The sequence below is a fragment of the Megalobrama amblycephala genome, linkage group LG22 (genome assembly GCF_018812025.1).
Source record: "Megalobrama amblycephala isolate DHTTF-2021 linkage group LG22, ASM1881202v1, whole genome shotgun sequence".
Classification (NCBI taxonomy): domain Eukaryota; kingdom Metazoa; phylum Chordata; class Actinopteri; order Cypriniformes; family Xenocyprididae; genus Megalobrama; species Megalobrama amblycephala.
In genome coordinates, this window is record NC_063065.1 from 30577795 (window position 1) to 30604025 (window position 26231).

Here is a 26231-nt window from a genome sequence, read left to right on the forward strand (position 1 = left end):
ATCGCCTGTTGAGTTATCACAAGGGAGGTTAAAGCAGAATACGCCATGAACTTTCGACTCTGGCGGCACAGACAAACTGGATTAATGATACACTCAAGGTCTTGTTTCAGGGTCTTTCGCACGAACTGCAGACTGAGCTGCTTGCCGCGATGAGGGCAGGGACCTCAACAGTTTGATCGATCTGGCCATTAACATTGACAATCTGCAGCGCGCACGCCACGTAAGTTCACGACGCCCCTTACCAGCTGTATCAACATGCGACGAAGAAACCCCGAACCCATGCAAGTTAATACCTACCATTTGTCTGCTGAGGAGAGAAATCGCCGCCTCACCAATCGTCTGTGTTTGTACTGCGGATTACTTGGTCACCAACGGATCTCATGCCCCTCACGTCCATCATCGGCCGCCGCTAAATCGGTGAGTGCCACATTAAGCTCTGTCAGTCCCATATTCTGTGTAACTGTTCCAATCATTTTATGGATTAACGGAGTTCGTGTGGTTACCGCTGCCTTGTTGGATTCAGGGGCAGCTGGTAATTTCATTTCAGAGGAGTTTGCCAGGACTAATAACGTGTCTCTAATTCCATGTTCAACTTCCCTCTCTGTAGCCACGATAGATGGGTGCCCCCTGGGCTCCGGACTGATTACCCATCTAACTCAGAAACTCCCGATGTCAACCGGCCTCCTCCATAACAAACATATTCAATTCTACGTGCTTCCTGTATCTACTACTCCAGTCATCCTAGGATTACCCTGGCTCCGGCTCCATGACCCACAGATCTCGTGGAGAGAGGGACAGCCGTCAATGTCAAGAAACATGTCTATCATCACTCCCCTGCCAGTTCATGCTGTCTGGGTCAACCCAGAGGTTCCAGTCGTTCCTAACCTGCCTAGGGAATACCACGACCTCGCCATGGCTTTCAGTAAGGAACAAGCTAACACTCTACCACCACACCGTAGACATGACTGTGCCATTGAACTTCTCCCAGGTCACTCGCCTCCCAGGGGTTGTATCTTTCCACTGTCCCAACCAGAGTCCGAGGCCATGTCCAAATATATCGAGGAGGAATTAGAGAAAGGATTCATTCGTCCGTCTACCTCACCCGCATCCGCGGGCTTCTTCTTCGTGTGGAAAAAGGATGGGGGTCTGCGGCCATGCATCGACTATAGGGGTCTCAACGAAATTACCGTGAAATTCCGGTACCCACTCCCTCTGGTGCCATCAGCTCTTGAACAGCTACGGACTGCACAATACTTCACCAAACTGGATTTACGCTGCGCCTACAATCTGATCCGTATCAGGGAGGGAGATGAGTGGAAGACGGCTTTCTCAACCACCAATGGGCACTACAAATACCGGGTTATGCCGTTCGGCCTGGTCAATAGTCCTTCGATCTTCCAGGCCTTCGTTAACGATATATTCAGGGATATGCTGGACAGGTCAGTAATTGTGTACATTGACGATATTCTTATCTACTCCAACACCATTGACGAACACATTCAACATGTCAGAGCAGTGCTGCAACGCTTAATTGACCAACAACTTTATGCCAAAGCGGAGAAGTGCGAGTTCCACACCACGTCTACTGCCTTCCTTGGATACATCATCAGCCCAGAGGGGGTCGCCATGGATGAAAGTAAAGTCAACGCTGTCCTCAACTGGCCCGAACCTAATACCTTGAAGGAGTTACAACGCTTCCTAGGATTCGCCAACTTTTATCGTCGGTTCATCCGAAACTTCAGCACAGTGGTCAGCCCACTCACTTCCATGGTCAGGAAAGGCGTTCATCGTCTCATGTGGTCAGACGCAGCCCATCAAGCCTTCCAAGAGATCAAACAGTGCTTTGTCACCGCACCTATACTCCGTCACCCTGATCCTTCGATCCCCTTCATCCTAGAAGTGGATGCTTCGAATACTGGAGTGGGGGCCGTTCTCTCCCAGTGACAGGGGCCCATGTCTAAACTCCACCCCTGTGCCTTCTACTCCCGGAAGCTCAGCTCAGCTGAACGCAACTACGATGTGGGAGATCGTGAACTCCTCGCCATGAAAACGGCCATCGAGGAGTGGAGACACTGGCTAGAGGGCGCTAACTACCCCTTCACAGTTCTTACCGATCATAAAAACCTGGAGTATCTGCACACCGCCAAACGTCTCAACCCACGCCAGGCCCGATGGTCTCTATTCTTTACCCGATTCGATTTCACAGTTACCTACCGTCCGGGATCCAAGAACACGAAGGCCGATGCCCTGTCTCATCTGTTTGAGGAGGAACACACCTCCAGCGAACTCGAGACCATTCTCCCATTCCAAGTCGTGGTAGCACCCATTCAGTGGGACATTATGACTCTCATTCAGCAGCAGAACGCTCAACAAGAGATCCCGGCAGCCTGTCCGCCTGATAAAGTGTATGTGTCTCCCAATCTCCGTGACCAAGTTCTGAGTTTCACTCACTGTCTGCCTTCCTCAGGTCACCCTGGTATCACGGCCACCATTCATCTGCTCCAAAACCGCTTCTGGTGGGAAACCTTAGTCAAGGATGCCACAACCTACGTCCAGCATTGTCAAACCTGTAACATACACAAGAGCCCAAGACAACTACCAGCCGGACTACTCCAACCTCTTCCCATACCACAACGCCCCTGGTCTCACATAGCCATTGATTTCATCACGGACCTCCCCATATCACAAGGTAACACTGTCATACTCACTGTCATAGATCGATTCTCCAAAGCCTGTCGTCTGATTCCTCAGCCCAAACTTCCCACGGCCATGCAGACCGCTGAATTACTGTGCCACTGGGTCTTCCGCCTCTACGGGTTACCCGAAGACATCGTCTCAGATCGTGGTCCACAGTTCACGTCCCGATTATGGAAAGCCTTCTTTCAAGCTCTGGACATCAACGTAAGCCTAACCTCGGGCTATCACCCTCAAGCCAATGGACAAACCGAGAGGTTGAATCAAGAACTCACTCGCTTCCTAAGAACATACTACAGCCAGAACCAGGAGGATTGGGCCCGCTACCTTCTATGGGCAGAATACGCTCAGAATTCCCTGGTCAAACCAGCCACTGGCATCACACCCTTCAAGTGCATCTTGGGGTACCAACAACCAATGTTCCTGTGGTCGGGAGAACCCTCCGACGTACCAGCTGTGACAGACTGGCTCACCAGAAGCGAGGAGACCTGGAATCAGGCCCACGTCCATCTACGACAAGCGGTCCGCCGCCAGAGAGTGCATGCTGATCGTCGGTGCCGCCCCGGACCCGAATATCACCCTGGTCAATGGGTCTGGCTCTCCACCCGGGACCTCCGCCTCCGACTTCCCTGCAGGAAGTTGAGTCCAAGGTACGTGGGTCCATTCAAAATTACACGTCAAATTACACCTGTTTCATTTCGTCTTGCCCTACCTAACACTTATCGCATCTCTCCCACCTTCCATGTCTCCCTGCTCAAGCCCGCTGCTGACCCCAGCGAGGAGGGAGAGGGGAGGTCCCGTGAGCAGAGTCCCCAGGCCATCCTGGTGGAGGGCGAGGAAACGTACCGGGTACGAGAACTACTCAACTCCAGACGTCGGGGTCGCTTCATCCAATATCTGGTCGATTGGGAGGGGTACGGCCCAGAGGAACAGTCGTGGGTCAACGCCGAGGATATACTTGAACCCAACCTCATCGACGAATTCCACCGCAACCACCCAGAAAGACCGGCCCCTCGACCACGTGGTAGACGCCGACGTCGTGTACCACCTCGCGCCAGGAGTCGCTCGCAGAGAGGGGGCTCTGTCACGGAGACGAACCCCGTGATTCCCTCCGCTGGCCAGCAGAGGGCTCCATCCCCGGAATACTGACATTCACGCATCCACTCACTCACTTACACTGACGCACACTACATTTCCCATAAGCCCCGTACCTTGGACTCTGATCATCCGCCAGCTGCAGCTGGTTAGGACTGCTATTTAAGCTGCCATCTCACACAGACTGACGCGAAGTCGTGATCATTGCCCCGGCTGTCATTACTGAGCGTTTATACCCTGTTTGCTTTCCTGTTGCCATTCTTGTCTGTTTACCGTCTACTGATTCTCCGCTGCCTGCCTATTGACCCCCGCCTGTTTCCCTGGACTGTGATACTTGCCTGTGACCCTGACCTACTTCCTGTCTCTGACCACGATACTGTCTGTTCTCCGTTGCTGTGTTTGCTGATTCTGACCCCTGCCTATACGACCCTGTATCCTTCATTAAAGCTTGCAAATGGATCCCATGTCGAGTGATGATTCACAACAATATCCTTGTTACACAACAATATCCTTGTGTCCCCTGAATGTGTCTGTGAAGTTTCAGCTCAAAATACCCCTTAGATTTGTTTTAATTAATTTTTTTAACTGCCTATTTTGGGGCATCATTAAATATGAGCCGATTTATGCTGTACGGCCCCTTTAAATCCCGTGCTCTCCGCCCACAGAGCGCCTTAAACATTGCCTAAACAAAGTTTACACAGCTAATATAACCCTCAAATGGATACTGCATGCATGCTTCGAATTATGTGAGTAAAGTATTTATTTGGATGTTTACATTTGATTCTGAATGAGTTTGATAGTGCTCCGTGGCTAAAGCTAACATTACACACTGTTGGAGAGATTTATAAAGAATGAAGTTGTGTTTATGAATTATACAGACTGCAAGTGTTTAATAATGAAAATAGCGACGGCTCTCTTGTCTCCGTGAATACAGTAAGAAACGATGGTAACTTTAACCACATTTAACAGTACATTAGCAACATGCTAACGAAACATTTAGAAAGACAATTTACAAATATCACTAAAAATATCATGATATCATGGATCATGTCAGTTATTATTGCTCCATCTGCCATTTTTCGCTGTTGTTCTTGCTTGCTTACCTAGTCTGATGATTCAGCTGTGCACAGATCCAGACGTTAATACTGGCTGCCCTTGAGTAATGCCTTGAACATGAGCTGGCATATGCAAATATTGGGGGCGTACATATTAATGATCCCGACTGTTACGTAACAGTCGGTGTTATGTTGAGATTCGCCTGTTCTTCTGAGGTCTTTTAAACAAATGAGATTTATATAAGAAGGAAGAAACAATGGAGTTTGAGACTCACTGTATGTCATTTCCATGTACTGAACTCTTGTTATTCAACTATGCCAAGATAAATTCAATTTTTGATTCAAGGGCACCTTTAAAACCTCTGTAAAACACTTATTACTGAAGACAGTGATCATAGCATTCAAGAGAATTCGGTGAAACAAATTCCTATAAAAGCAACAACTATATTCATTAGCTGCCGAGGGATAATCTCAGTATTTGGAAGAATCCTGTTCATTTTTTAAAGGAATGAAATGCTCTCTTTAACTTTTGTTTGCAGCATCAGTATATTAATTAAAATAATTTGATACACAGCTATGAAGATATGGCTTAAAAGTTATTGATTCAGAAGCGAGAAACGGCTTCTTAAAGCAGGCTGAGATAACCTGATATTGCTGAGTTCAACATGTTCCTGGGTCAACATTTTTGTTGATCCTGGAACAACATTCAAATCAACCAATCAGATTTCAGGGACAAGTTTACAGATCATGCAAAGTTTAGGCTTAAAATCATGAATTGGTGCTTCTACATCAGTGTTATTCATCTATCATTTCCCTCTGATTTTTGGGATAACTTATGGGTAGGGTTAGGTTTAGGGGTAGGAATAGGGTTAAGACTAAATTCAGACTAGAATGTTGTTCCAGGATCAACAAAATATGTTGACCCAGGAACGCATCTAACTCAGGATGTGCATTCGTGACAGAGGAGCTCATGGTCCACAGTCAGTTTGAACTTTACTGAAATGTGACTTTGAGTTGATCTGCTGTTCATCATCAAATGCTTCTGTGTTGGAAATGAGCCTTACACCTTCAGTCCACACAAACTGTTGGAATAGCTTAATGGTTGTATTGTAACCAAAACAAATCTTTATTTAATGAAAACTTTTAAGTTAGGGTCAGGATTATCGACAGATTTCAGCCATCCGACCACACGACAGCTTCAGAGAGTTTGCCTGCGTCTCAATCCTAAATAGTATGTGACATTAGTAATATTCAATACTATTTAGGGCAGATATGATAGTATGCAAGGAAGAGTTACCTTACTTTTACAGTTTTTCCTAAAGTGAACAAACTTTCAAAAACTGAAAGACATTGATCCGTCTAAGGAATTTCTTATGTCAGTTTTTGGTTTTTGTCGTTTCTGTGAGAATGACATTAAAACTCTGAGCACATATTCTTCAATGAATCATTCAAGATGTACAACTAACATTCATGTGATTCATGATATTACCAAGTTAAATTTGATGTACTCGAGAAAGAACAACACTTTTTGGCCAACAACATTTCTGTAACTGCTAAATTCTTTATTCACAAATGAAGGTTCTTGAAACTTTGCTTATTTTTTAAAATGAACTTAAAATACTTTGTCCCTCTGCATTTAAAAGTCATATAAATATATTGAATAATTTCAGTGTTCTAGCTCTATACTTGTATACATTTATTTAGTTAGATGTTACCTAATTATTTACACTTTTATACTTTCACATACATTATGTTTATGTTCCAGGTTTGCCTTTTGTTAGTATTTGTTTCTCGCCTGTTTATTTGTAAATTTGTATGTTTAAAAAAAAAAAAAAACGTAAAAAAACATTCTCTATGTAGTGTATGTGTCGTCCACTATGTAGGGAACACGCGTGTCGGATTGAGACGGAGCGTGACGCAGCTTCAGCTCTGGACGGGGAAGCGCAGCGGCGTCAGTGCGCATGCGCGCATGGCTGTACTACTGTCTGCATTTCCTGTTGATGCTCTTCTCACGCGCGGTCATGGCGCTGCTCACAGCGGGTACAGATGCTTTATTAATCTCTCTGATCTTCACATCTGACATATGATTCTCGTGAAATGAGCTGCTGTCTGATGCTGTGATTGTGTGTGTTTGCAGTTTTCTCCTGTCTTCTCTTCAGTCCGGTGGTGCTGTCTTTGGTGCAGGATCTCGATGACAAGTAAGATAGTCGCTCTCGTTTGATGTTTTTTCTTGTCCAAATTATTTTGCATGAAGAGAACAGTATTTTGAGAAATGTGTTCAACTTTAAGGCTCAGTAGAAACAGTATGAGTTTATTGAAATATGAATGAAAGTGTTAAAAAGTTAAGGTGTGTTTGATGTTCTGATCATTAATATCTCTATCTATGATCATATATGACAGATGCATGATTAATATCTCCAGGATCATATATGACAGATGTATGTTTAATATCTCTATGATCATATATGACAGATGCATGTTTAATATCTCCATGATCATATATGACAGATGCATGATTAATATCTCCATGATCATATATGACAGATGCATGATTAATATCTCCAGGATCATATATGACAGATGTATGTTTAATATCTCTATGATCATATATGACAGATGCATGTTTAATATCTCCATGATCATATATGACAGATGTATGTTTAATATCTCTATGATCATATATGACAGATGCATGTTTAATATCTCCATGATCATATATGACAGATGCATGTTTAATATCTCTATGATCATATATGACAGGTGTATGTTTAATATCTCTATGATCATATATGACAGGTGTATGTTTAATATCTCTATGATCATATATGACAGATGCATGATTAATATCTCTATGATCATATATGACAGGTGTATGTTTAATATCTCTATGATCATATATGACAGATGCATGTTTAATATCTCCATGATCATATATGACAGGTGTATGTTTAATATCTCTATGATCATATATGACAGATGCATGATTAATATCTCTATGATCATATATGACAGGTGTATGTTTAATATCTCTATGATCATATATGACAGATGTATGTTTAATATCTCCATGATCATATATGACAGATGCATGTTTAATATCTCCATGATCATATATGACAGGTGTATGATTAATATCTCTATGATCATATATGACAGATGCATGTTTAATATCTCCATGATCATATATGACAGATGCATGTTTAATATCTCTATGATCATATATGACAGATGCATGTTTAATATCTCCATGATCATATATGACAGACATGATCATATATTTACTTTTCTGTACTGACGTGGTCAAAAGGTCAAAGGACGAGGTGCTTCAGACTCTGAATGTAATGAAATAGATCTATATCTTCTACTTATATTTCTGTTTCTGTGATGAAATAGATTTGAAGGAACGTTCACTCAAAAAATGGAAATCTGTCATCAGTTTGTTCTCATGTTGTTAAAAAGACTTTCGTTCATCAGACGCTTCAAAACGATCATAAAGAGATGGTAAAATAAATATGAGCATTAAATCAAGTCTTCTGAAGAGACATGATCGCTTTATGTGATGAACAGATTTAATTTAGGCTTTTGTTCACACGGAAACATTGATGAGCGACTGCAGAACGGTAAACAGAAGCTCAGCCTCATTCGTTCTCATGTTGATCTTCTGTTCGCTCTATATTCGTTCTGATCAGCGTTTATCTCCCGTTACAGTATGGGCCGCTGTTATTTCCTTCAGTAAATGCAAATCTTGTTTATTTTCTGTAGGTTTAAAGACAACAGAATGGATGACGTCTGGCTGGTGGATGTGAGTGTTCGTGCAGACACACACTGATGATGATGATGATGATGATGTAAATGTGTGTGTGATGTTGGGCTGAGCTCTGTGTTGTGCTGTAGTTTTACGCACCGTGGTGTGGATACTGCAAGAAGCTGGAGCCGATATGGCAGGAGGTCGGAGCCGAACTGACGCGCTCGGGGTCGCCGGTACGAGTCGGTAAAATGGACGCCACTGCATATTCAGGTGGGATTGTGTGATCGAGCGTTGAAGTGCTAAACTTATTTGAGTCTCTTGTGCACAAGCTCTCTGTAGAGTTACTTTTGTCTTCATTATCCAGTCAAACATGCATCAACTGTGTTTGAAAGGTACACTAATTATAATGTAATTAATAAAAAGAAGATTGCAAATTTAATTGCAAATTCCTAACAAAACTATGGAACCTGGACATCAGCTTTTTTGTTGAAAAGTGCTTAAAAAGTGCTTGAAATTAAAAAGGAATAGGGTTAGAGTTAGGAAATTTTACAATTCTCAACGGCGATATATCACAGCAAAAATGAACAGTATAAGTGTTCCTCATTCATTTACTGAAACAATTAAACAGTCCGTAATAAAACGAGATCAAGATCAAGATCAAGAAGCTTTAGGACAAATAAATACAGCAGAACGCAGATACACATGATCTGAGCAGTGTTTCAGGTCTCAGACTGAATGAAGTGTAAAGAATCACTGGCATTATTGGGTGTGAGTTTGGATTGAAGGGAAAAACATTTTAGCATAAAGCTGCAACCTAACAAATGTGAAAAGTGACGGGATCTGAATACTTTGAGAAATGCAACGTGTTGAAATCTCTTTTTCCCCAACTGTTTACAATCACTTAGACGTAACCGAATGTTTTTACAGTTCAAGCGCAATATCTGACAGGCCAGTGAACGCAGGCGAACACAGATTATGTTTAAATCCCAATGAAATGTTCATGATAGTTATTTGATGTGTCATGTGACTTTGGTTGTCCGTGTGTTGATGCAGGTATGGCCTCGGAGTTTGGCGTGCGAGGATACCCCACCATAAAACTGTAAGTCTGTCACCAACATTATAAACATTTTAAAATCTGTCTGTTTTCAAAGTCGAGGGTCATGATATGAGAAATCAAGTTTGTCTTTGATATAAGAGGTCTTTGAAACATTAAAACATCCTGCAAGTTTCAGAGCTTAAACCGTTCTCCTGACTATAAACAAAGCATTTTTAATCAAGATCCAAAAACAACTTGTTTGGATATTGTGGGATCTGTGACGTCACACGGGCAAATACATTTGCATATGCCCGCCTCCAGAGCAAGACATCAACCAATAGTTATACATCGTCATATCATAGGCCCCGCCCATTTAAACTCTTACACTGGATGTGAGCATCACGTCAAAAGCAAACAGAAGTCATTATAATCACTGATGCTGTCTACACTGATACAGCATACAGATGTGTGTTCAGTTTCTGACATCTGTCGACAAACGGAAGAGTGAAAGAACGTTCGCTTTGACACGTTCGGTTTAAACAGCTCGTATGCGTCTCTGTACAGACTTCAGAAGGATCCAAGTGTCGAAAGTGTATGAGGATTATATGTTTGTTCAGAGCATTTGACTGCAGATTGTTTTGTGAACGAGGCACAGTGTAATGGAGAGAAACTTTAGTTGACGGATGAAGCAGTCGACTGTACTGGATCTGACACCAGCTGCATCACAAGCCGTCAGTGAATGATTTCATAATGCTTTACTGACGGTTTTATATGGATATATACTGTTTCCTATGCAGTGACGTTAGCCAATCATAACAGTGGGCTTTTGCTGACAAGCCTTAAAGGAGCCACGCATTAAAAACTGATCATTTCAGGCTCAGAATGAGGGTTGAAAATATATGTATATATTTTTTTCATATATATATATATATATATATATATATATATATATATATATATATATATATATATATATATATATATATATATATTTGTTTTTTTGGGCAAACAACTTTATTAACATTATAAGTGGACCTCAAGGAATAAATTAAAATAATAAAATCCATGTCATAACCTCTTTAAGGAAGCATGTAGAATTATTCTGCTTTTATTATTTAAGTTTGTCTTGATGTTTGTGGCAGCAGAGCTTTAAATGGACGAGTTTTTCATGTGGTCTAACAGTTAAAGCGGCCCGCTGACCGCATGCTGATCAAGCACCGCTGATTAAATGCAGAAACAAACAAATATTTAGATAACTAATGAACCTCACTAATTGATTGTGTAACTAGGTGTCCATAGTAACCCATCCCGACACATTATGTCTACACCTCTTTTTTTTTTTTTTTTTTTGGATCAGTGTTTGTCAGATGATGAAATCAAATTACCATTAAATCAGTTGTACTAATACCTGTGCATCTTTATTGTTAAAGCTTGAAGCTGGTCACTTTCACTGCCATTGAACGGTCAAGCTGGTATCAGTGTTTGTTTCTCTGTGTTTCTCTGTTTCTCACTGTTTCTCTCATTGTTTCTCTGTGTTTCTCACTGTTTCTCTGTTTCTTCGTGTTTCTTTATGCTCATTGTATATTTTCTTCCTCCAGGTTATTAATCAAATTTTCAGCACTAGTTTTTGATGTGAAATGATGAAAATGTGGTGTTAATAGTTATTAAAGTTATTAAATATATTAAAGTTGTTAATATATTTTTTTGTTAGAAGTTAATTTCATTTTTTAATCTTTACTTTTAATGCTTTTTGTTTGTTTGTTTGTTTTGTTTGGTTTTTCAGAACAGCATAGGCTGTTGATGTTATTAGGGGCCAAGCACTGAAGATGTGTATCTATCGTATCCGTTAGGGTTTTATTATTTCTCCTCTTCTTCTTCTTCCTCTGCTCTTGAGTCTATAGCAGCCCATACAACCGTATGATATTTGGCACACAGATAGAGGACAGTCCCAACATTCCCCACAGCGATTTTTGAGTCTCTAACTCAGTTGCTCTAGTTGCACTCATATTTATGTTAATAATTTCTGAACCATAAGGTTAAAAAAATGTTCCCCTGTGATTCTTTGACACTCTATGATGTCATTTTCCATCATATTTTTTTTCTTCTAGCCCTTTGCTCTGATTTTCACAAAAATTGAATCAGATCATTTTCAGACCATGCCGACAAAAAACATGGAATCGAAGTTGATTCGCCGAACCGTTCTCGATTAACACGCAAACCCATTCGACAAAGAGCGCGCCAAAATAAATGCATGTCAACGTTACAATCTAGAGTGATCCGTTATCAGAGGGGACTGTGTCCAAATTATGTAATTTCAGAAATGTACATATATAAATCATGCAGTTAGCTAACAATCTATTCATTTAAATAGTGTGTTAATTTAATGTAAATGCAATAAGCTCATTAAAGTAATTAATACATGTTTAAAAATGATTGGGTCACTCCGAGAACATAGATGCTAATTTTGCCATAGTCGACCGAAGTTCTGTCCGCCGTTTTGATTTTGCCAAACGGCATCTGAGGCTGTATCTCTGGAAAGACACCAAACTTTATGTGTGTAATTGTCTCAAAGTCTTTACTGGTTTTTGCAGATGGTCTGATTGTCCATGCCGTGATTTTAAGATCCTCATTCTGCCTCTGTGGTGCTTGACCCCTCAATAACTGCTTACAGCTTTATTTTTCGATCTATTATTTCCATCATTACTAAACGACACGATTGGAGAGTCTGAGCGTCTGTATGGAGTCGGGAGTGAAGCTCATTCCCGTGGGATTCTGGGATCAGGGGAGGCAGGTGTTGATGAAACTCCCCGTGAGGCTAATGCTTCGCCTAATGAAGGACAAAGTCTCTCCCCCAAGAAAACGTTGTCAAAGTACATTTTTATCATTATGTTTATTCATTTCCTTTGTTATATTATTGCTTTTATCGGCACCCAGGGGTTTCCAGTTTATATCTGTCAATCATAAACCTCGTCTAGCAGCTGAACATTCACGATTCATGTAAGCCACGGGTCTGTCAGTCTCTGGTCTTGTTGACTGTCTGAGACGCTGACGGAGCGGCAGAGAGCAGGACTGGGATGTTGTCGGTTGCTCTCTGGAGATGACTGGAATAGTCTTGTGTACTTCTGTAACCATAGAAAACTGTCCTTTATGGGTGTTTGAATAACAGCAGTTGCTGGAGGGATATCTTAGGACGCATTGCATCATTTGCATGACAGTGGAGGGTTAATACATCTAATATTTATATATGCACACATCAACAGTGGTGTGATTTGGACTCTTTGAAGATTTCTGGATCATTTGTAGAGGTTTACCTGCACATGTTTTCCGTCCAGCCAGAAGAGCGTTGCAGTAGTTCAGCCTAGAAAAGACGAGGTGCACAGGAAGTTGTAGCATGTTCGGTTATAAGAAGGGTCTGATCTTCCTGATGCTGTGCATTCAGTGCAAACCTGCGTGAGCGTGAGCGTGAGCGTGCTGTCTGCCGTGGGATCTGAGATCTGTTACCCATCAACGACACCTGAGCAAGCTGACCACGCTCTTCAGAGTTAATAGAAAAATCAGATCATTCTGTTTGTTCCCTTAAAAGTTTCTGTTTGTTTGTTACATGAATTTTGTTGGCTTCGATATTACATTAAAGGTGTAAAAAGATCTTCCATGATTTACATCTCAGAAAGCTGCAGTTGATCAGGGGTGTGTCGACTGTTGTACTCGCTGTAGGTGTGAATTACACGATCTGAATGAACTTCGCATCGCCTGCAGTGCACATCTAGTCATGGATTATCCCTTACATATGCTTACATTGTTGATTAAATAAAGATTTGTTTCTGAAATCAGTAAAGTCTCTCTCTCTCTCTCTCTCTCTCTCTCTCTCTCTCTCTCTCTCTCTCAGGCTGAAGGGCGAGCTGGCTTATAATTACAAAGGACCGAGAACCAAAGATGACATAATCGAGTTCGCCAACAGAGTGGCTGGGTGAGAAATTAATACAGACACTGTTGAACCTTTAGCTAGATTTTAAAAAAAAAGTTTTTCTTTTCTTCTGTTTTAAAAGCTATTGCATATAATTCAATGTATGGTTATAAACCGTATGTGCATTATGACGGTTTTGCAGCAGGATTGTCCTGACATCCATAACTGGTCTTGAGTTCATATTAAACACAACAATGATTTGTGTAAATACTACTATCCTTTTACACTTAACAGTTATTCTGTAAAAGTCTTGTGAATGTGGAGTAAACACTAGATATACAGTACTGTGCAGAAGTCTTGGGCACGTCAGTATTTTCACCCCCCAAAAACGGTTTTAAGCCAGTTATTTATATCTTTTGCTGTAGTGTGTCGATAGGAAATATCCGTTCACATTTCCAAACATTCATTTTGCCATTAATTGTAATAATCCAGTGAGATTTTTGAATACACAAGGAGTCTGACAACAGCCGGTGCTCCACACGGAGATCTGATCTCACCATCATCGAATCCGTCTGCGCAGGGCCGGAGTGGGACTCATTTTCAGCCCTGGAGTTTCATGCCTTAGACCGGCCCACTTTAATTCCCGACTGACTATATTAAAATAATGTAATTAAAACCTCAGTATATAAGACTGCAAATTGTGCTCTGTTCTCTACGGCCTTGTAAATAATTGTATTTTTTCAAAAATATTATTTCCAATTCAGTGCAAAAATGCTAAAATTTGATATAGTCATTTTTTATTGTATAATAATGATTTTATAACGTGAACCATTGATGAATTATTTAGCCATCTAGTGACTGTAGTTAAAAAATCATGTTATTTTAATTTTTTTTTAAGTGTTTACTTTCCAGTGTCTACTTTCCAGCAATCGTCCACTAAACCCAGGCACATTTTTCATGTCTATCACTTTGAATGAAATTGAGAAATGTAGATCTTTTTTAAAGTGTTTTTAACATAAACATTTTCCTATTTTATATAAATATATATACTTACTATATACAATTATTACAAATGATAACAAAAAATACCATAAATCCCCCAAAACTGCACAACTTTACAGTAAAAATATTAAAGTGAGTGATATCACATTTGTTTAAAAAAAGTTACATTATGTTACAAAAATCACATTTTACTGTCTGGTTATGTAAGCTAGTTGGATAGAAAAATGAATATTGTTTCCCAATGTGTAGCATATTAGCAAGAAACATAGCATAACATAAATGATAGTCCCTATATTTTATTATTTGCCTACTATTACGATATGAGAAATAGCTGCATACATGCCTTTATCTTTTGCATGTTTCCCCTCTTCCTTTTTACTTATTTAGGCAACCTAAATCGGCCTCCGGTGGCTTGGACCATTTTTCTTACCATAATTTAGTGTTGATTTAGAACTTGTCCCGCTCCCCTCCCGCTCTCCCTACAGACGTCACCTCATCCCGTCTTCTCAGATATTTTTGAGTGAGAGTTCTTCTCCGGGCACACACTCCGAGTCCCTCCCGACCTGGTTAACTGACCCACAAGGTGACATGATATCATTGATGTTACGTGCAAATGAACGGTAAAAACCCGAGCGCGCATTCGTTTTTTTTTTCTTGCGCGGGTGCCCCGTGCCGCCCCCGGCAAGATGCCGCCCTGGTCCGTTGCCCATGTTGCCCATGCATAAATCCGCCACTGACTGGTTTTAAGGAAAAAGGTACTCAGCTTAGTACGTTTTCACCGCGTCGACAGTTTCTACAGCATCCATATTTCAACCCAGTGCCATGACAACACCAGCCCTCATGGCCAAAAAAACAGACCAGCCCACCAGGAATTCTCCCGATGCTCCCGATTAGCCAATCCGGGCCTGCGTCTGTGATTACATGAAGAAACAGAAGAAACTGAGACAAACTAAATCCAGGAGAACTGTGGCCGTGTCTCTAAGATGCTTGAAGAAACTGCCTGCAAAGATACAGTGCTGTGAAGAGTTTTAGGCACTGTAAAAATGCTGTAAAGTGAGGATGTTTATAAAAAATACTGTTATAAATAGATTTTATTTATCAATTATTTTTATGAGTTTATCAACTTTATGAGTTTGATAGTGCTCCGTGGCTAAAGCTAACATTACACACTGTTGGAGAGATTTATAAAGAATGAAGTTGTGTTTATGAATTATACAGACTGCAAGTGTTTAATAATGAAAATAACGACGGCTCTTGTCTCCGTGAATACAGTAAGAAATGATGGTAACTTTAACCACATTTAACAGTACATTAGCAACATGCTAACGAAACATTTAGAAAGACAATTTACAAATATCACTAAAAATATCATGTTATCATGGATCATGTCAGTTATTATTGCTCCATCTGCCATTTTTCGCTGTTGTTCTTGCTTGCTTACCTAGTCTGATGATTCAGCTGTGCACAGATCCAGACGTTAATACTGGCTGCCCTTGTGTAATGCCTTGAACATGAGCTGGCATATGCAAATATTGGGGGCGTACATATTAATGATCCTGTTACGTAACAGTCAGTGTTATGTTGAGATTTGCCTGTTCTTCTGAGGTCTTTTAAACAAATGAGATTTATATAAGAAGGAGGAAACAATGGAGTTTGAGACTCACTCTGTCATTTCCATGTACTGAACTCTTTTTATTCAACTATGCCAAGATAAATTCAGTTTTTAATTCTAGGGCACCTTTAAAGCAGCTCTTGTCCAGGTAATGGGCATCATTTTTCAGGTAGCTTTGGAGGCAGGTTTCTTAAAATCTCTTGGAGACACGGCCACAGTTCTCCTGGATTTGGTTTGTCTCAGTTTCATCTGTTTCTTCATGTAATCACAGACGGATTCGATGATGGTGAGATCAGATCTCCGTGTGGAGCACCAGCTGTTATCGGTCTTATTGTGTATTCAAAAATCTCACTGGATTATTACAATAAATGGCAAAAGAATGTTTGGAAATGTGAACGGATATTTCCTATTGACACACTACAGCAAAATATATAAATAACTGGCTTAAAACCTTTTTTGGGGGGTGAAAATACTGACGTGCCCAAGACTTTAGCACAGTACTGTATATGTCAGTTATATTAATGTAGTCACCAGTTCTTATAGATCAGTCCTGTTCCTGCAGAGCCGAATGTTTGTGGGACCGGCGGTTCAGTAGAGACGCCCTGAAAGGATTAAAAATCAATATCTAGCCTGATTAAAAAAATGTCATCTGCAACATCACCGACACGTTTGGCTGTTGACTGTGAACTCCATCATGATGCAGTAAACATGAGCGGAGATCTCCACGACCGGCTGCTTGTTTTCTCTCCAATACTGTAGGAAGAATTGAGTAGCGGAAATGAAATGAAATGAAATGCAGAGTGTGTATATGAGGACATTAACTGTGACAGGATGCCAAAGCGGTTTGTGGTTAAAGGCATTTTTATGACGTTGTAGTTTGTACCAAAACTTGCTTGCATCTGTTATACTCAAAAGTATGTACTTTTTATTCAGAGTTCATAGTTTAATGGTGCAAGTAGGTGAGATGAAGCAGGTTGAAGCTAAACTGCAGGAAAGTGCAGGACACACTCATGGATAAACCTGCAAAAGATCCTCACACAATGCCATGTTCTCATGTGTGTGTGTGTGTGTGTGTGTGTGTGTGTTTCAGACCGGCGGTGCGATCCCTCCCGAGCAGACAGATGTTTGAGCACGTGTTGAAGAGGCACAGTGTGCTGTTTCTGTATGTTGGAGGGGAATCTCCTCTTAAAGTGAGCTGATCTTCATTTCTCCACTCCACTTTGTGAATGTTTTGGTTTGTGAATCAGTTTTTTCAGTTCCTGTGTGTAGTTAAAGGTGCCCTAGATTGTTTTTTTACAAGATGTAATATAATTATAATTTTGGGGCATCATTAACTATGCACTGATTTTTTCAGCACGGCCCCTTTAAGAGATGCGCTCCCTCTGCCCCACGAGCTCTCGACTATATTACAGCGCATTTACAAAGTTCACACAGCTAATATAACCCTCAGATGGGTTTTTACAAGATGTTCGTCATGCATGCTGTATGCATGCTTCGAATTATGTGAGTAAAGTATTTATTTAGATGGTTACGTTTGATTCTGTGTGAGTTTGAGGCTATGCTCTGTGGCTAAAGCTAACATTACACACTGTTGGAGAGATTTATAAAGAATGAAGTTGTGTTTATGAATTATACAGACTGCAAGTGTTTAAAAATGAAAATAGCAACGACTCTTGTCTCCGTGAACACAGTAAGAAACGATGGTAACTTTATCCACATTTAACAGTACATTAGCAACATGCTAACGAAACATTTAGAAAGACAATTTATAAATATCACTAAAAATATCATGATATCATGGATCATGTCAGTTATTATTGCTCCATCTGCCATTTTTCGCTGTTGTTCTTGCTTGCTTACCTAGTCTGATGATTCAGCTGTGCACAGATCCAGACGTTAATACTGCCTTTCCTTGTCTAATGCGTTGAATGGGCTGGCATTATGCAAATATTGATCCCGACTGTTACGTAACAGTCGGTGTTATGTTGAGATCCGAGTGTTTTCCGGAAGTCTTTTAAACAAATGAGATTTACATCAGAAAGAGGAAGCAATGGGGTTTGAAACTCAATGTATGTCATTTCCATGTCCTGAACTCTTGTTATTCAACTATGCCGACGTAAATTCAAATTCTGATTCTAGGGCACCTTTAAACCTCGCAGACAACTGAAATCAAACCGGCCTCTGATAGAAACACAGCAGTGTGTGAACCTTTCATTCTCCTGTAAACACGAGAGCGTCAGTTTATCAGCTGCTTCATCAGATCATATGCTTTATCAGTAATCTTCACAGAATAGGTGAGAGTGAGCGCTTTGATTTCCGGCTGTCACTGAAACTGTCATGTGTCTCCTTCAGTATTCACACAATAGTTTCTCAGTGCTAATGTCACACCATAATAAATTAAAACCAATACAGATTTCATAGTGCTTAATTAGAGATTGATCAATATTGATTTTTTCTGTTTATATGTCTAATAACTGATATGCAGAGTTGATTTTTTTACATTTATTTTTTACTTAGGCTTTTGATAAATTTCATCATTTTATCACAGCAATAAAACAGCAACAGTAATATTAACAATAAGCAAAATAAATGTACAAAGTGTTGAAATGAAGAGCGTGACTGACAGAGGGAGTCTTTAGGTGTTTCTATAGGCTGAAGAGTGAAGACGGCTTCACTGAGACAAATATACATGGTCAGAAGAGTAACAAACACTGTAAATGAATAGTTGTGTTAGTGTTCATCTCAAATGGCATTTTATCAGTTATTAATAATGTGTCTGTTGGTCTGGGTTATAAATCACCTGCTTAAAGTGCTGTTTTCAGTGTTATCCAGTTAGCAAATGACATGCTCTCAGTTCAACACCCAGCAGATGGCGACATTTATCAGTTTATCTGATATTATAAAACCCATAATTTGATTATGTAAAAATGCTGAAATATCAAATCATGTCATGACAAAAACAATTATGAACCTCCATTGACAACTTATACAGTGCATCACATTTTATCTCGCAGACTTATGCTAAAAGGGACGCACCGAAATTTCATCTACCGAAAAGTTCTCCGATGGCGCATTTTGACTAATCAGCATTTATTTCACCAAACAACATGAATAAACTGTTAAACGTGTCGGCTGTGTGACACTAGCTGGTTTGACAATATCAATGACATGATATGAATTCTCAAGATCGATATTTGTCTGTGCTGTTTTCAGTTGATGCATGAACAATAAACGTAATACTCACGTCATTATACACATTTGTGTCCTCATAAACCATACAAGAACACACACACACACACACACACACACACACACCTTTAACTCCTCTATCAATCACATTAATGTTGTGATTTCAGGAGAAGTACATCGAGGTGGCGTCTGAGCTCATTGTCTACACGTATTTCTTCTCTGCGTCTGAAGACGTCTTAACGGAGGTGAAGCGAGTCGTTTTCAGAAACTGCTGCCTGTACTTTCACATATCCATGTCTGTTGTGTTTGAACACTCTTCACATGAGAGCTCATGTTAAATGTCTTGGTTTCCTGCAGTCCGTGACTCTGTCTGAATTGCCTTCGGTGGTCGTCTTCAAAGACGGAACCTATTTCACGTATGATGGTAAGAGAAGAAAACTGTAACCCATCGTCTAGTTTATGTTCATGCCAGTCGGCATCATTTGGCAGAGCTGTTTCCCCAGATTCTTCATTTCAGCACAATAACAGCAGCTTCATGTTGTGTCTCAGAGTATGAAGACGGCAGCTTGTCATCCTGGGTAAATCGTGAGCGCTTCCAGAGTTACCTGCCGATCGATGGCTTCACGCTGTATGAGCTGGGAGAAACCGGTGAGTGACCGCAGATCATCAAGCCACGCATGAGCGTTTGCTCAGATGATGGATAGCATTAGGCGTAGAATAGCATGTGTTGAATAGAAAGAGCACTTCTCGAGTAACCTCGTGTGTAAACTTAACTGTTATAGTCTTCAGCATTGATCACATAACATGCATATAACAGCTTAGACTGGGTTTCTTGAGCACCTTGATGAATGTAAATTATTCAAAGCTGGTCAGCAAGAGGTTTTTTCTGTCTTGAAACTGACTATCGTTTTCCTTTCTTTCTGTTTCTGCGCGACAGGTAAATTGGTGGCGATTGCCGTTACTGACGAGAAAGATCCAACAGAGCAAAGCACCAGGTACAGACGTCCCAATGAACGACTCTACCATGTGATGCTGCGATGTCTGTCCTGTTCTTTAGTGCTTGAAGAGTTGATTATAGAATTGATTCCTTTTAATTCAGGTTAAAGGGTCTGATCCAGAAAGTGGCTGCGGAGCACAGGGATCAGTTCAACAGGTGAGACTCCCAGAAACACCAGCCCTCGAATCTTCAGTAGCGTCGACTGCAAGCAAACCCTCTGAGATCACATGTAATTGTCACTCAGAAGATTTTAGCAGAGGAAATGATTCCCTGACAGAAAAACACCTGAATTTCTCATGTTTTCCACTTGTGGTCACAATACTGCACATTTTCAGTTTCGCCATAATATTTTCATCAAGTGCAGTAATATTAGTAATGTTGATTTATTCAAGTCAAAAATATATTTATATCACTGAATCAGATCAAAAAAACATAAAAAAAAAAAAAAAACATTTTTATGGGTTAAATCAGGTAGAAAAAGTTATTTTAAGTAACAGTTGTTTTTCTCAGTGCATCAGTACACTTTATTATTTGTAATATTTTATCTTTACCCGTTGTACATTTACCCAGTAAACTGGCAGGGGAATGATATGCTGGGGTGTAATTTTGTTATCATGACATGATGATTTTCAACGGTGAAGCCGGTTGTCTTTGTTTGAATGGATGTCGGCGGAGGAGAGGCTTGATCACGTTATCATCTGACAGTCGTCAGCGTCTTTACCTTTCATCATTCACTGTGAAGTTTTTCGATCTGATTTGACCTTGTCAATCAATAACTGATGTAAACGTCTACCTTGAATGTAATGTTAGTTTCTTTGGATGAAAGTGTCAGATGCATCAGTGTCGATGTGAATGCTCTGATACTCATCTTACAGTAGATGGTCAACCAAACCGTAGATTACCGCTGCGTGTAGGAAAGCATGTGACTGCTGACACACAATATCTGGCGTGGATGATCGCGTGAATGTTGTCGTGGGGTTTCTGTAAAGACGCTCAGTCTCGCATCAGCACAGCACTTTACAGTACAGTAGTTTACAGGCGTTCATGATTGCAGCAGGTCACATGGGTCTCACGTGGTCTTGCTTTCTGTGTTCCAGGGATTTCCAGTTCGGCCACATGGACGGTAATGACTACATCAACAGCCTGATCATGAGGTGAGTGTCTGTGGATCAGCTTCACACATCATGGCTTATTTCCTGAAGTTTGCACAAAGGTTAGATGATGGAGAAAATGGTTATGTGAAAGATAACATAATTTGCATGTCATGATATACAGTATATACCGTAACATCAGCACTCACGCTCTTCATCTTTTGGGCTGTAGTGAGGTTTCCGTGCCCGGCATCATCATCCTCAACACCTCAAACGAGCAGTACTTCCTGCCGGACGAACCGCTGGAGAATCTTCAGCAGATGCTGCAATTCTTCAACAGTGTTCTGGACGGCAGCGCTCCGGTAACAGCTCCACGTCTGATCACATATGAGTTCAGTCGAGTTCACAGTCGAGTTCACAGTCGAGTTCACAGTCGAGTTCACAGTTATTTCTCTGTGTCTGCGAGACACTTTAGTCACTCAAATCACATCATCTTAAAGGGTTAGTTCACCCAAAAATGAAAATTCTGTCATTCATTACTCACGGGTGTGAAACGACATGAGGGTAAGACCTTCGTTCATCTTCAGAACACAAATTAAGATATTTTTGATGAAATCCGATGGCTCAGTGAGGCCTCTATTGCCCGCAATAACACTTCTCTCAATGCCTAGAAAACTACTAAAAACATATTTAAATCATTTCATGTGACTGCAGTGGTTCAACCTTAATATTATAAAGTGACGAGAATACTTTTTGTGCACCAAAAATAACAAAATAGCGACTTTATTCCACAGTATCTAGTGATGGGTGATTTCAAAACACTGATTCATGAAGCTTTACGAATCATTTGTTTCGAATCAGTGGTTCAGAGCGCCAAAGAGGCTTTGTTACATCATAAGTGTTTCGAAACTTCAAAAGTTCACGTGACTTTGGCAGTTTGATACGTGCTTCGAACCACTGAATCGAAACGAGATTGCTCTTGAGTAGCTTTAGCTAACGCTAACAACCCTGGAAGCTACATGAGATATTTACATGTTTCCCAGAAGACAAAATAAGTACAGTTCACAATTATCCAATTTTTGTTTATTTGTTTATCAAAGTTTATTTAGTTCAGATGATTAACATCTTGCATCATATTCCCAACAGGCTTATGGAGGAGATGGAATATTCCAGAGAATCAAGCGTGTAGCGTTTGATGCCAGATCCACAATAATGGTGAGCTGAGGTTAAGAAGATAACAAACTCAGTTTAAATAAACTATTAATTAAAATATAATTTTTAGTGTTATTTAGCCTGAAGCTGAAGGCTGAGTATGTCTTTGAGCTGACTGGACCTGCTTCAGGAATTGTCTCGGGTTCCCTGAGAAGGGTAACTCACACTGCATCCTAGGGCACTAATGGGGAACAAATGCCCACTCCGCCATGCTTAACAAATGAGTGCTGTGACATGAGTCAGTAATTTCTGCAGAACTTACCGGAGTCACAGCGGTTTCCTGTCTCAGTTCTCATTGACTCAATTCCCTAGGGCCAGAAACCCTGGCTACAAAGGGCAGCTTAGCTCAGGGCCTGATATTAAATTGGCCAAGGATGATACATCCTGCCAGTCACAGTGCATACACCCCTGACAAGTGGAGGTCTCACGAAGGGAAACACTCTGAGCAACACTCAGAGGAGCTCTAGGAACGGAGGCCTCAGCAAAAAGACTCTCTGAAGCGAGAGGAGGTGTAGCTATGTGCTACGCTAAGGACTGCTTATCAAGAAGGCTCAAAGAGAAGCCTAACACTCGATACTGCCATCCAGGCACGGCTCTGGGGCGCAACGCCACCTTGAAGACAGTTATCCAGGGAGTCTCCAAAAGAGAGCCTACCACCCAATGTGCTGCCTTCACGGAGCTCTCAGAGTGGAGGCTTCAGCATAGCGAAAGGAAGCCTAGCTACGCTCTACGCTAAAAGACCACCTCACCAAGGAGGCTCACAGAGAGCCATACAACCGGGCACGACCACCCCAGCTGGGCTCTAGTAATGGCGTCCTCAGCATAACGTTTCTAAACAAGAGACCTAGCTATGTAAAACACCAAGCTCTGACCCTGACCCTGGTCCAGGTCTTTCAGCAGATCAGCCTGGTAAGCCTGCAACACAGGCGTGGCATTTGCAGTTTGAGCCAAAGCTGTTGTTACACAAGAACATTCACTTGTATCTGGACACTCAACATGAAGGCAGGAAGGCTGAAAGGATTCAGAAACGACATTGTCCTCAGCAGCCACATCCTGCTTTTCTTGGCTTGAAGCCAGGAGCGCACTCACTGCCGGATCAGAGGATGTGAGCGACAAAACATCCTCATCCAGCAGCTCGCCATCGTCAACTGCTGAAGAATTGAGAAGTATCCATACCTCTCCTCAAATTCCATGATCTGAGTTTCCTCCTTTCCTCAGATGAAGCAGGTCCTGATCCGCAGGGCACAGATGATTGTCCCAATTCTTTGTAAAATGGGACAAACGATAGTGGAGTTTCTTCATGGAGAAACTCTTGCAGTGGTTGCATTCAGTCCCCTCGAGGACATGCATGCTCCTCGCCCAAGCATATCACGCACAGCTCATGTGTGTCATCAGGTGACACGCACTTCCTGAAAGATTTAGCTGCCATACTGCCTTCGACACGTCACGACAAACAAACGGCTCCTGAAGACAAGAAAGAGGATGACTACATCCTCTTTGTACTACAGGTTCCCTATTCATATCTGGTCTTATTGTCGTCTTCAGACACCGGTCCAGCAGAAGACATTCCCATTACTTAGGGCACAATGCGAGTTTCCAAAGGGAACATGACTGTTGCTTTCTGCTGTTCCATCAGCGCCACCTGCTGTCAGAGACTGAAACAGCATCTTCATTCAACTTGTCATATTTTAAATGAATATAAATATAATCATAATTTTTGACTTGTCCCTTTTCTTAAATGGTTTGATGGCTGAAATTTGAGGTTTGTCATCTTCTAAAACTTTTTTTTGTCAACGTGTATTTGAACTGTCAAGTTGTTCTTACAGTCATTATATGGTTTGGATGTTCCCATAGACTTTTATTTGCGCAGGGCTTAAATGAGATGGTAAGCCCCTGCAGATGTTCCAGTGTGTCTGAATGAGAGGAATGATGGCTGTATCTCGTCTCTCTCTGTCTGCAGTCGGTGTTCCGCAGCTCTCCGCTGCTCGCCTGCTTCCTCTTCGGCCTGCCGTTGGGCGTCATCAGCCTCATGTGCTACGGCATCTGCACCGCCGAGTCTGACGACGGGACGGAGGACATGGAGCTGATGAAGAGAGACGGCTTCACGGATGAAGAGGAAGAGGAGGGTGAGGAGGAAGAGCAGCAGCGACTAACAGCTGGACCAGAAAACGCAGAAGAAGAGGGCGAAAAGATTCAACAAAAGAATCCAAGTGAAAAAAAGGTTGATTAACGAAGGTGGAGAAACAAACGGAGAGAGAGAGCAAGCGCCTCAGAAGAGGAGACGATGGCCTAGAATTTTTTTCACTGGTTTTCATGGGATTATTTTCATTTTCCCATTTCTTTATTTTCAGAATTTCCCTAAATGTCCGTCAAATTCTACGTTTTGATTGCGACAACTTGGAGACGAGCAGTGGAGCTCCACGTATGCACATGGACAGAAAACAAATACTGTTTTAAAGTCAAGTGACAGTAGTCCTTTGTGCTTATTAATAATCATTATTGTGCCCTTATGATCCGTGTCCTTCAGTCACTTTGTAAATCTTGAAACGGTTGAAACTTGAGAAAACGATTGATATATGAATGGACACATCTTTATTTTGTTTTTTCAATGAGAAAGTGCAGTTATTGTTGTATCAAAGACTTGATCTACAGAGGATTGTCTTACATAAAATTAATTGCCATTTTCATAAAATAATGACCACACATCCATGCTTTTTCCTGCTCTCTACATGAAGGTAATCTGACCGATTACCAGAAGGTTTCAAAGTTACTTGGAAATCTAATCTAGCGGCGATGAACTTGGTAAGAGCTTGTTTATTTCTCAGTTGAGTGATGAACAAAGGCTTGATTTTGATCATATGCACTGAACACATTAACAGCAAGATTAGGTTAACTCTTTAGTCTGGACCCTGGAACAAATCAAACGTGGACTTTCCTTCTGTAGGGTGCTATTCAACATTTTAATGCAAGCAATGTCAGTGTATGTGTTTTATAGATAGAAAAGGCTTTATATGTCAGCTGTTCTCAGCACTGAATACCAACATTTCCTCAGAAACTGTTTATTGCATTCATGAAAGTGAAGATTTTTTCTTCAGCAGATCACTTCTCACCGTTTTCAGTGTGTGTGTGACAAAATACAGTCCAGGGAGACGGATGGAGCGGAGCTCTTGTTACAAGTTTTTTGCCAATTTGTGTGTGTGTGAGAGAGAAAGAAATAGAGATAGAGATGCAGGTCAGGCCGCTGATCTCTCTCTCGCACACACACACACACACACACTTTTACAAGGTGGCATTTGCAGTTTGAGCCAAAGCTGTTGTTACACAAGAACATTCACTTGTATCTGGACGCTCAACATGAAGCGTCGCAGCCTGTAGTAACGAACTAATGTTGACGTCTCTGCTAACTTCGCCTTCACATTCCCTTCAATGCCTGTTGTTACTGTTAGGGATTCTCATATTATGACAGATCAGTTGTCTTATTGTTTGTGCTGTGTTCATTAAATGTTTCTTTGTCTCTCTCTCGTTCTGTGTTCTTCCCTCACATCGATATCAAGATAAAGTAGACTTTGACTAGATCACACTGATTAATTTTGTAT

General features: G+C 41.1%; 1 protein-coding gene across 1 annotated transcript; it reads left to right on the forward strand.

Annotated features, from left to right (window-relative positions):
- The first annotated feature begins 6777 nt into the window (after window positions 1-6777).
- Window positions 6778-26153, forward strand: tmx3b (thioredoxin related transmembrane protein 3b). Its single transcript, XM_048174508.1, has 16 exons — window positions 6778-6884; window positions 6982-7042; window positions 8607-8646; window positions 8739-8862; window positions 9646-9691; window positions 13515-13595; window positions 17237-17336; window positions 19503-19580; window positions 19693-19759; window positions 19885-19983; window positions 20273-20330; window positions 20435-20488; window positions 21430-21486; window positions 21656-21785; window positions 22570-22638; window positions 24596-26153. Exons 1-16 carry the CDS (start codon window positions 6806-6808, stop codon window positions 24863-24865), a joined length of 1413 nt encoding a protein of 470 aa, XP_048030465.1. The 5' UTR covers window positions 6778-6805; the 3' UTR covers window positions 24866-26153.
- Window positions 26154-26231: the final 78 nt, after the last annotated feature.